Genomic DNA, 12,293 nt, shown 5'->3' on the forward strand with positions numbered 1-12,293 from the left:
ATGAGCTGCTAAAAAAAAGGTGGATAAAATGTATATATGATAAAACTCATAAATATTGTATCTGATCACCTCTGCTTCAGGAAAAAATGTGCTTGCTTTTCATTGCTCTAACCTGGTATAAAGTAGCTAAATCATAAATAATATCTGAAAATAAAGGCCTCATAACATCTAAACATTCCTTCAAGCTATACAGTACCATGAATTCATATACAACACTTTATAGTCATAACAAGCTACAAACCAATGAAAAACATGATCTTTTTTTCTTTTCTTTTTTTAGGTGAGGGGGAGGTGATAGGCAGACTCCTGCATGCACCCCAACCAGGATCCAGCCAGCAACCCCTGTCTGGGCCAATGCTCAAAGTAATCGAGCTATTTTCAGTACCAGAGGTTGACACGCTCAGACCAAACAAGCTATCCTGAGTGGTCAGGGCTGTGCTGGAACCAATCGAGCCACTGGCTGTTGGACAGGAAGAAGGAAAGAAGGGGGAGAGGGAGGGGAGAGAATCCAAGACAATCCATATAGAGCAGGGGTTGGGAACCTATGGCTCGCGAGCCAGATGTGGCTCTTTTGATGGCTCTATCTGGCTCTCAGACAAATCTTTAATAAAAAAATAATAACGTTAAAAATATAAAACATTCTCATGTATTACAATCCATTCGTTTCCTACTGCTCATGTTCATGGTTGCAGGTGGCTGGAGCCAATCATAGCTGTCCTCTGGGACAACACCAAATTTTTATTGGATAATGTGTAGCGTACATGGGTCGTTGTATGGCTTTCACAGAATTACATTTTAAAATATGTGGCGTTCATGGCTCTCTCAGCCAAAAGGTTCCTGACCCCTGATTAGAGAGACAATGCTCTATCCATTGAGCTACTAGCCAGGGCCAACGTGATTATTTTTTGAGAAATGTTTACTTGACTAAATGTGTTCTATACTATTTAAAGATATTGTCAGGTAATACATTATAATTTGTTTTAGCTGTGTTATTTAAAATAACCTCTTAAAATCTAGAGTATGATAATTCTTTCCCTACTGGTTTCACCCTCCTCGGTTTGGCAAACGTTGGATTTTCTCACTTACACTTAAAAGTAGAGCCAAAATTAACAGCTTTAAACATAGTGCTTTATGCCAATACCATGCCCTGCTTTGCTTTTTTCACTCCCTGAGTTATCAGAAACATCATATTACTGCCAGGAACTTCAATCCCTTCACTTAAAAATGTTAGAACAACTCACCTGGGGCATACAAAATATAGCTAGTCTACAGAAATGGTAGACTGTTAAAGTCCACAGGGCTTGCTTGATCAAAGATTATTTACATCATTTTAATTAAAAAATAATAATCAATAAAAACAAATGCCATGTTAACATTCCACTTCAGCATCCATAACCCAAATACTTCAGGAATTAATGAGCCAATAAAAACCAGGTATGGTTCCAAAATACCAATAAATATTAGCCTTTACTAAATAAGTAAAATATTTTAAAAAAGTAAACAGTCAATATAAATGGTGAAAAGCAAATATAGATATTCAAGTATTTCTACCTAAATTTAATAAGCTTAAGTGACATTAGTAATTGAAATCATGAGTTATGGTTCCTCAAACATATTTAGATAAACAAATATTAGTTCTTCCAGTATCTAGCTTGTGCAGTCTCAGACAGGTCAATTTCATCTCTGTAACCTTAAATCCGTCTGTATCGGCAAACTGGGGATGATACCAACTATCTCAGAGTTATGACTAGATTAAAAATAGAAGAATATTTTATAAATGAAAAACCTCTATGTAAATCTAAGTCATAATCTTTCCATTCTGATTAACTAAGCAACATTTATGTTCTATTTTAAAACTATCAGAAACTTAATATTTTAAAATTTAATACTAGGATTAAAAAACTATAAACACTAAACATCAGGACTTTAAAAAAAAAGCAAGATTTCTAAGCAGAAAACAGAATCCTTCAACAGTTGAAATATCCTTTCACTAATCGCCTTATACCTTTTACGTGTTTCAGATACTTACCAGAAACTATATTACTGCTAATTATCTTGCCCCCCAAGGTAGCTAATGATTTGGGTACTACGGTAATGATGCTACCACTGGTAGTTTTCACATAGGTTGCAGCTCCAGGGGTTGCAGCCATCCGACCTATGGATGGGCTCACTGTTGGCCGCGTATAGGTTGCCTGAGTCCCTATAAAAAGAAAAAAGCCGAAAGAAAAACTTGTCACTACTTATAGAAGAATGACAATTTATACAGTTTAACTATACATCGTTTTAACTTAAAAATGGAATTTCAAAATGTCAAAACTTAACAATTTACAGTCAGTTTTTAACGCACATAGCTGGAACTATAGCCAGGTCGATTTGAATCAATTTTACACATAAAATATTGTGATGTGCTACATCAAATTATATATTAACCCCAAGAAAATGCATAATAACTCTGTTTCCTTCTTCTACTACCCTTCTTCCATTAGTTTCATGCCAAAAGAAACTTAAATTTAATCATCTTTCCTGCCAGCGCATTTCAGCTATTTCTGTTATAGATTTTAAGGTCTTTGCATCTGTTTTATGCTGTCTCAGTGCCAAACCCAATGTCAGCACTCAGCAAATAAGGCAATATTGTTTGCCTAAAATGTGTAAATTTTTACTGTTTTGTACTCTGCTACCCTATAAATATATTTCCATCTTTTTAAGATTTATGCCATCATTTCACTAGATATTAAAGTTGAAGCTGCCAAGAGTTGCCAGGAATATTTCTTTTTAGCCTAAAAAGTTCACTATTTACATATTTCCTCAGCTTCAATTGACCTGTTAAGATATTTTTCTTCATATCTCTCAAAGGATTTTAGACTCTTCACCACTATTTCTAGGACTTTTTTCTTTTCCCAAAGAGAAATTAAAAACTGAACAGATGATGAGCCTGTTACAGTTTCTTACAAATCAGTAACTCACAAATAGCATTGCTAGGCTAAGAACTACTCTATGTAAATGTACTAGTCTTGGGGAAAATGAAAATGACTGAGATAACACCTTCTTCAACTGAGAAATTTTTTTTCACATTAGATTCAGAGATCACTGTGATAATCATTTTAAACAATTCTTCCTCCCAAATATGCTTTTGCCATGTAATTCACCATTTAAAAATACAATCCCTATCCAAAAAAGGAAAAATATTAAAAAGAATTAATTTAAATTGGTTACAAAAATATATCTGAATCAGAAAAATAAAAATCTAGTGCAAAATAAATGTTATATACATAGTTTGAATCAGTTAAATGATAGGAAAAATTTTCTATTTAAGCTTTTCTTTTTTAAAAAAGAAACTTATTCTAATATACATACAAAAATATAGACACACCATTTTTTTCTACCTTTCCCTAACATGAGGAATCATGTATACATAACACTACAATCTTTGTACCAAATGGTGAAAAGTTGTAGGGGAAGTATGATAGAGTTAATACAAGAACGACATTTTTTCTAAAGCACAGGCTTTGTATAGAGAAAGAAAGTAGAATGGTGGTTGCCAAAGCCTGGGAGAAGGTGAGACTAGAGAGTTACTATTTAATACGTACAGTTTCATTTTGAGAAGATGATACGGTTCTGGAGCTAGGTAGTGGTAATGGTTGCAAAATATTGTAAATGTGCTAACACTAATGAACCGTACACTTAAAAATGATGAAAAAAGTAAATTTCATGTTACATATATTTTGCCACAATTTTTTCTTAAAGCACTGGTTTTGGAGTCAAACAGATCTGGGTTTAAATCCCAGTTCTGCCTTTTATTGACTTGAGCAAGTTGCTTAACCTAAGTCTGTTTTGTCGCTGAAAATGAAGATAATGACACTAAGGAAAATTAAGTGCATACAGACCTTTATATATTGGCCAATATAAACTTCTGACAAGTGCCATTTTACACTATTTAAATTCTATCATCTAAATACTGGCCATCCTCAAAAAAATTGGTAGGAGTTAAACACATTTAAAATAATAGCAATGACTAATTCTAATACAGTATTAATTAATGGTAACATATATTGAGCACTCTGCTGGGGACTTTTGCATCCTTGATTTCATTTAATACAATAACCATATGGCACTGGTATTATTACCCCATTTTAAATAGACAAGGAAAAAGATTGAGGAATTAAGTAACTGTTCAGCATCACAAAGGGTGGTACTATTTAAAATATTCTACACTGTCACTTCATAGCATAATTGCTCTCATATCTAGGGAAAATGTAATCTTTTGCCTTCCTCAGTCTGAGTAATGTTTATTTACTACACTGTAATGCGGTGGTTCTCAAAGTGTACGCCAAGGCGCACTGGTGCGCCCTAGAAGATCTCCAGGTGCGCCATATGGTATTCCAGAGAAATATGTGCCTGTTGGGGAGTTTAGATTTTGGGGGGACAGAGGTGTGGGGAATTGACTGTAAACTGACAGTCTGCCCAACCCCCCACCTCACTTGCCTGATTAGGTTGCAAAAGGCTGTTAAGCTGTGGTGCTGGATTGTTTACACTACCCATGTTCCCCGGAAAGACTGGAGGCAAATTTCTTCTATCTTTTGTTTGGTGTAAAGTTAATATGATATGTATGATGGGGGTTTTCTGCACTCAACACAATTAAGAGTAAAAAGAGAGGAATTCTTCAATGTATTGACGAGGAAATGAGAGTTTGCCTTTCAAATATATGCACAAACATTGAAGAAATCACTAGGACACATCAGGCTCATGTTTCTCATAAACACAAGAATAAAAAACACATTTGCACTGGGACCTGCCGAATTTACTAAATCTTACTAAGAATGTATCTATATGTATAAAAAGATAACTTTTTTGTCATTTATTTTTAACCCCCCTTTTTACAAATTCTAAAAAGCATAACTCAAAAAATGTAACATAAAAATGTTTTTAATTTCAGAATAAATTTAATTTTGTCATATTTATTTCATTTAATTACCATAAAAGCATGCTTGGACTTTATTTTTTTTTCTTTAATATTTGGCTAAATCATTGTAACATATTTCTCAGAAATTTGTATATAATGTGCCTACAATTATTTGTAGGATTTTAAATGCACCCCAACTTCAAAACGTTTGAGAACCAATGCTGTAATGTAATAGACTCTCAACCTCATCAAAGTGAGATCCTTGTGGGCTGGGACTCTGTTTTCATTCACTCAAAAAATCATTACTATACACTTACAAACTCTCTCTCTCTCTCTCTCTAAAAAGAAAAAATTATAAATACACACGCTGAAATAGATATGGCCTCTTACCCTTATGGGAGTTTATGGTCTAATAAGGTCAATAACATTAAACAAATCAACAAAGATTAGTGAAGTAATTAGAAATTGCTTGTGCTATGAAGAAAAAATTAGAGGACCATACAACAATAAGAGAACTATACTGCTCACAAAAATTAGGGGATATTGTGAGCAGTATATATTTAGTTACAGGGATGTGGGAAGTCAAGAAAGGCATCTTTGAAGAACTGTCTCAATGATCTCTACAACCCCAGTGTCACACATTGCTAGTACAGAGAAATCACTCAATGAATATATCAATATAATGAATGAATGCACTGATGCTCAAGAAAACTTACCAGTAGGAGTGGTTACCAGTTTAGTTGTCATTATTGCACCATTACTGCTAACCACCATAATAGGGGAATTGCTACTTGTGGGCAGAGTTGCTGTCACTGGTTTGGGTAAGATTTTACTTGGTTGAACTTGTTGTGTAATGATTTTAACACCTTGAAAGAAGAAAGATAAATATCAGTACATATTATTTTAAATACATGTGCCTTATACCAACCCAAGAGGGCAGTATTACACACATTTACTGCATCTTGCCTAAAAAGAAGCTTTCTGAATATTGATAAAAATTCTTTACCAAATTTTATTTCCCAAATTCCTCATTCCTAATTTCTCTCACTCAAGAATACAATTAAAATATTATAGAAGCTATTAAATTATTAAAGAAAAAACAATTTTTTCCCTTTGTCTATGATCATGTTATACAAGAGCTTCTGAACGAAATTAGTCATTGACCTGAACTTTTACAAAAAAATAAACAATCTGTTCCATGAAGATGAGGGTAAAACAATTAGAATAAAAAGTCAAAAACATATGTTAATGTAGCTTTTTTATATATATAAATTTTTTAAATTTTATTTATTTTTTACAGAGACAGAGAGTGAGTCAGAGAGAGGGATAGACAGGGACAGACAGACAGGAACGGAGAGAGATGAGAAGCATCAATCATTAGTTTTTCATTGAGCGCTGCTACACCTTAGTTGTTCATTGATTGCTTTCTCATATGTGCCTTGACCACGGGCCTTCAGCAGACCGAGGAACCCCTTGTTGGACCCAGCGACTTTGGGTTCAAGCTGGTAGGCTTTTGCTCAAACCAGATGAGCCCGCACTCAAGCTGGCGACCTCGGGGTCTCGAACCTGGATCCTCTGCATCCCAGTCTGACGCTCTATCCACTGTGCCACCGCCTGGTCAGGCTGTTAATGTAGCTTTTAAATATAGTTCTCTATCCTCTTAAATTATAAAGGCTGTTAAAACTATAAAGAAGCAAGAACATTTTCCTTTTGAACCTTTAATTTTAAATTGACAGCCTTAAAAAGTATTTTTAAAAGCTCAGTTTGTCAACTACAAAATAAAGAATACAGTATTTTGGGGCCTACAAAAATATACATGTGTGGCCCTGGCCGGTTGGCTCAGCGGTAGAGCGTCAGCCTGGCCTGCGGGGGACCCGGGTTCAATTCCCGGCCAGGGCACATAGGAGAAGGGCCCATTTGCTTCTCCACCTCCCCCCTTCTTCCTCTCTGTCTCTTCCCCTCCCGCAGCCAAGGCTCCATTGGAGCAGGGATGGCCTGGGCACTGGGGATGGCTCCTTGGCCTCTGCCCCAGGCGCTAGAGTGGCTCTGGTCGTGGCAGAGCGACGCCCCAGAGGGGCAGAGCATCGCCCCCTGGTGGGCAGAGCGTTGCCCCTGGTGGGCGTGCTGGGTGGATCCCGGTCGGGCGCATGCGGGAGTCTGTCTGTCCCCATTTCCAGCTTCAGAAAAATACAAAAAAAAAAAAAAAATACATGTGGACAAGAATCTGAAGGCAATACATAAAAACAAAATAAAAATATTAGGGTGGTAAAGTTATAATTATTTTTACATTTATTTAAATGTTATAACTGTGCCCTTGCTGGATAGCTTGGTTGATTAGAGCGCCATCGGGAAGCTCAGAGGTGGCCAGTTCAATTCCTGGTCAGGGCACATACAGGAATGTTCTTGTTTCTGTTTCTCTCTCTCTCTTTCTCTCTCTCTCTCTCTCTCTCCTCTTTCACTGAAATCAATAAATAAAATTAAAAAATAATAAAAATAGATGTTATAATTGTTACACTGACTATCCAAATGTAAAATATCCATTAAAAGAAATAGTTCATGCTAACTACAAATTTAAGTATTAACAATTGTTAACTGAGGAAGAAAAATTCTGGTAACTCTTTTTCCCCATTAACTTCACTGAAATAATTCATGGAATTGAATGTATTGCACCAGGACCTTATTTTCATGGAATTGAATATATTGCCATAGATAACTTAAAATGTTATTATTTTTTTGTATAGAGATTAGGTTGAGAAATTAGGAAGCAAACAAATCTATTTATTTAACAGCCTTAAATAATTTTAAATTTCTTCTAGCCAAAAGTTAAAATTATGACATCTAAGCATAATTAGGCAAATTATTTAATCTCTATGACTCATTTTGCTCATCCATAATAAAGATAATACTAGTACATACCTTTTAGAGCTATTACAAAGATTAAATAAATTGAAATTGTAAAGTGCCTAGTACTTAACTAGATTCAGTAAATGAAATATTGTTATCATAGAAATAATGAAATCCTGATTATAATAATTCATAAACAGAAGTTGTACAGGAAACTTATTTCCAGATTATCTAATTAGTAAATCACAATAATAATGCTTAAGGCACATAGAAAGTCTGCCCCAAAGAAATAAGTGCAAACAGAAAAAACTTTAAGAGAATCATAACAGACTACTTTGCTTAGCTCTACAAATAAGTTGAAAATTTGGATGAAGTAATTTCTAGAAAAATATTATTTATCAAAACTGACCTCAGAAAAGAAAGATGTCTAAATAGATAAATTTACTTAAAATAAATTTTAAGAGCTTCTTCTTCTTCACCAAAAATAGGCCCAGAAAGTTTCACAGGATAATCTTACAATCCTTTAAAAAGAAGATAATTACAATGTATTTAAAACCATTCCTCTTAGAAGTTCTCATCACACATACACAAAATTTGTAACCGTATGGTGATGGATGTTAAATGATGTTAACTAAACCTATATCAAATCATTATGTTGTACAACTAAAACAAACACAATATTATGTTCATTATATCTCAATTAAAAACAAACAAAAAATATTCCAGAGATCAACTTCTAGAAAGAGAGCATGATGAAACTGTTAAAAATAATAAAACAACCACTAAAAAGCCCTGGAAATGGTCCAGACAATTGAAGAAATATCTAGTCAAGAGAAATATCTAGTTAAAAAAATGAAGAAAAATTCAATAAGAAAGGCAAGATCTCTGGTATTTAAACCAAGACCTGCTCCCCCGTCCCCTGCTACAAGCAGGCAGACTCCTCTCCAGACTGCTACAGTCAAGAACACGGAGTTTCCTCTTCCCTCCAGCTCCCAGATGGAGGGTTTTCTTCTCAGGAGCAATAGGACTTCAGCTTATCTCACACTGTCCCCAGGTACCCAAGTGCAGTCAAGAGGTGCATGCTCCCTTCTTCTTCCCAGCCCCCAATTCATGGGTCAAAGGCTCTACTTTGGGCATGGTGCTGCTGATGAGAACCCTGGGGCCCTGATCACCATTGCCATGGCTTCTGAGGAGGCAGCTCCACTGCCAGGAAAATGAAGGTGAGAGGATCTCAGGCTGCTAAGCACCCTTCCTCCTGGGCCTTCACTGACTGCTCAGCTCCTAGGGTAGGAGTGTCATTCAGAGAAGCATGCCACTGACCTTACCCCCAGAGCTCAGAGCTTTGTGAAGGTAGAAATAGGTCATAAAACAGGTATCTTTTCATTTCTTCTCAAAGGAACTGACTTCATTTGTAACAGAGAATGGAGAAATTCAAGTCTAAGAGTGTTCTCAAGAACAGTGGAGGATATGATAAAAGGCAACTAGAAGAAGATTCATGGATTTAATGAAGATATGCTCTATAGGCAACACAGTTTGCAGGAGAAAACTGAGGAATAAGGAAGCTGAGAGAAATCCTCCTGTGGTCAGAACAAATATAAAAAATAGACCTCTGTAACTATTCCTTCAAAGAAACCACAGTTTGCATTAGTTTGTAGAGAGCAACTTATGCTCCAGGGCATTACTGAAATCAATAGAGCAATCAGGTAGTAGAGTTGAACAGCTGAGTGTGGTCATGGAAAGAAAGGAAGAGAGCAGTACAAATACCACTGTCATCTCAGATAACTGTGGACACACCCAGGCTGTACTTCCCAGAGAAACAACATCAGAGGCTTAACTTCATTAAACTAATTGATCTATTCATTAACAACAAATAATCAAGCAAATAAAAATAATTACTGCAGGAGTAAGAGAGGATAGGAGAAAACCAGTACCCAATAATATCTAATATCTAAAATATCAATGTAAACATCTAAAATTTCTAGTTTCCAACAAAAAAACATTACGATGCATGCAAAGTAATAGGGAAATATGACCTATACACTAAAAAAAATCAGGCAATAGAAACTGCCTGTGAGAAAAACCAGATGTCAGATATAACAACAACAAAAACATCAAAGTAGTCATTATAAATATGTTCACAAAACTAAAGGAACGTGTGATTACAGAAATAAGAGTATAGTGACAAAGTGGCATCAAATAGAGAATATTAATAAAGCTATTAAAATTACAAAAGAATCAAATGAAATATCTGGAGCTGAAGAGTACAATAACTAAAATAAAAAATTCATTACAGAGGCTCACAAATAGATTTGAACTGGTAAAAAAGGTAATTAGCAAATTTGAAAACAGCATTAGCAAAGATTATGCAAGTACAGAGAGGACAAAGAAAAATGAACCGAGCCTCAGAAAAATGTGAAATACCATTAGATGCACCAAATACATATAATGGAACTACCAAAGAGGAACAGAGAGAAAAGAGAAAAAGAAATACTCAAAGAAATAATGGCTGAAATGTCCCAAATTTATTCAAAAGCACTAACATTCATATCTAGGAAGCTCACTAAACTACAAATAGGATATATACAAAAAGATCCACAAACAGATAAATCATACTGAAAATGCTGAAAGTCAAAGACAAAGAAAAAATCATGAACACAGCAACAGAAAGACAACACAAGGAGACTTTATTAAGGTTAACAACTGACTTCTCAGCATAAACAACGGAGGTGAGCAGGCAGTAAGATATTGTACTCAAAGTTCTCAAAGAAAAAAATGTTCAACCAAGAATCAAATATCCAGCAAATAAAGTTTAGCAGATAAACAAAAACAGAATCTGTTGATAAGAGACCACCTTACAACAGACACTAACAGAACAGGAAACAAAACAATGATGTCCATTCTTACCAGTAATATTCAACATTTTGTTAGAGGTTCTAGTCAGAGAAATTAGGCAAGAAAAGAAATACAAGACATACAGAATGTAACAGAAGAAATTATCTCTATTTGCAGATGACATGATATTTTACATTTAAAAATTCTAAGAAATTTACTAAAAATTATTACAACTAAAAAATGACTTCAACAACATTGTAGGGTACAAAATCAACAACACAAAAATAAGTTGCCCTGGCTAGTTGGCTCAGTGGTAGAGCGTCAGCCTGGTGTGCAAGAGTCCCGGGTTTGATTCCCGGCCAGGGCAAACAGGAGAAGCGCCCATCTGCTTCTCCACCCCTCCCCCTCTCCTTCCTCTCTGTCTCTCTCTTCCCCTCCCGCAGCCAAGGCTCCATTGGAGCAAAGTTGGCCCGGGCACTGAGGACAGCTCTGTGGCCTCTGCCTCTGGCACTAGAATGGCTCTGGTTGCAACAGAGCAACACCCCAGATGGGCAGAGCATCGCTCCCTGGTGGGCGTGCCAGGTGGATCCCGGTCGGGTGCATGCGGGAGTCTGTCTGACTGCCTCCCCGTTTCCAACTTCAGAAAAAAAAAAAAAAGTTGTATTTCTATAACATTAGCAAAAGACAATCCAAAAGATGAAATTAGTAATTCCATTTACAACAGCTTCAAAAATAAAATACTTAGAAATAAATTTAACAAAAGAAGTGCCGAATTTATACTCTGAAAACCACACAACATTGTTTAAATAAATGAAAGAAAACCTAAATAAATAGGGAAACATCCCATGACCCTAGATCCAAAGATTAAACATCATTAAGATGTTAACACTTCTCAACTGATCAACAGAGTTAATGCAATCCCTATCTGACTTCTTTGTAGAACTGACAAGCTGACTGCAAACTTCATACAGAAGTGCAAGGGACCCAGAATAGCCAAAATAATCATTAAAAAAAAGAAAAACAAAATAGAAATACTCACATTTCCTGATTTCAAGGCTCACTACAAATCAATCACAATCAAAACAGTGTGGTATTGGCATACAAACAGACATGTAAATTAATGGGCTAGAATTAAGAGTCCAGAAATAAACTCACATATTCGGTCAACTGCTTTTTCAATAAGTGTGCCAAGACCATTCAATGAAGGAAAATATTCTCTTTAACAAATGGTATTGAAATAACTGTATTACCACATGCAAAAAATAAAGTGGGATTCTTACCTCATACCATAACAAAATTAACTCATAATGGTGTAACTATGTTGTACACCTGAAACTAATACAAAATAGTACTGAATGTAAACTGTAATTTCAAAAATCATTTCAACCTGGGATTTGGCAACAGTTTTTTTTGTTTGTTTTTTTTTTGTTTTTTACAGGGACAGAGAGAGAGTCAGAGAGAGGGATAGATAGGGACAGACAGGAACGAAGAGAGATGAGAAGCATCAATTATTAGTTTTTCGTTGCGACACCTTGGTTGTTTATGGATTGCTTTCTCATATGTGCCTTGACCGCAGGCCTTCAGCAGACCAAGTAACCCCTTGCTCAAGCCAACGACCTGGGTCCAAGCTGGTGAGCTTTTTGCTCAAGCCAGATGAGCCCACACTCAAGCTGGTGACCTCGGGGTCTTGAACCTGGCTCCTCTGCATCCCAGTCCA

The 12,293-nt window shown here is 35.7% G+C and overlaps 1 protein-coding gene across 9 annotated transcripts in view; it reads right to left on the reverse strand.

Annotated features, from left to right (window-relative positions):
• EMSY (EMSY transcriptional repressor, BRCA2 interacting) overlaps window positions 1-12,293 on the reverse strand; it is a 109,094-nt gene that overhangs the window by 43,629 nt on the left and 53,172 nt on the right. For all 9 annotated transcript variants that reach the window (XM_066249822.1, XM_066249789.1, XM_066249771.1 and 6 more), the window contains 2 exons: window positions 5,617-5,766; window positions 2,030-2,200 (listed from right to left, as the gene is read on the reverse strand). In XM_066249822.1, coding sequence (XP_066105919.1) covers window positions 2,030-2,200; window positions 5,617-5,766 — 321 coding nt within the window. The remainder of the gene's footprint in view (window positions 1-2,029; window positions 2,201-5,616; window positions 5,767-12,293) is intronic.

The sequence above is a fragment of the Saccopteryx bilineata genome, chromosome 1, assembly GCF_036850765.1.
Source record: "Saccopteryx bilineata isolate mSacBil1 chromosome 1, mSacBil1_pri_phased_curated, whole genome shotgun sequence".
In the NCBI taxonomy this organism is placed as follows: Eukaryota; Metazoa; Chordata; class Mammalia; order Chiroptera; family Emballonuridae; genus Saccopteryx; species Saccopteryx bilineata.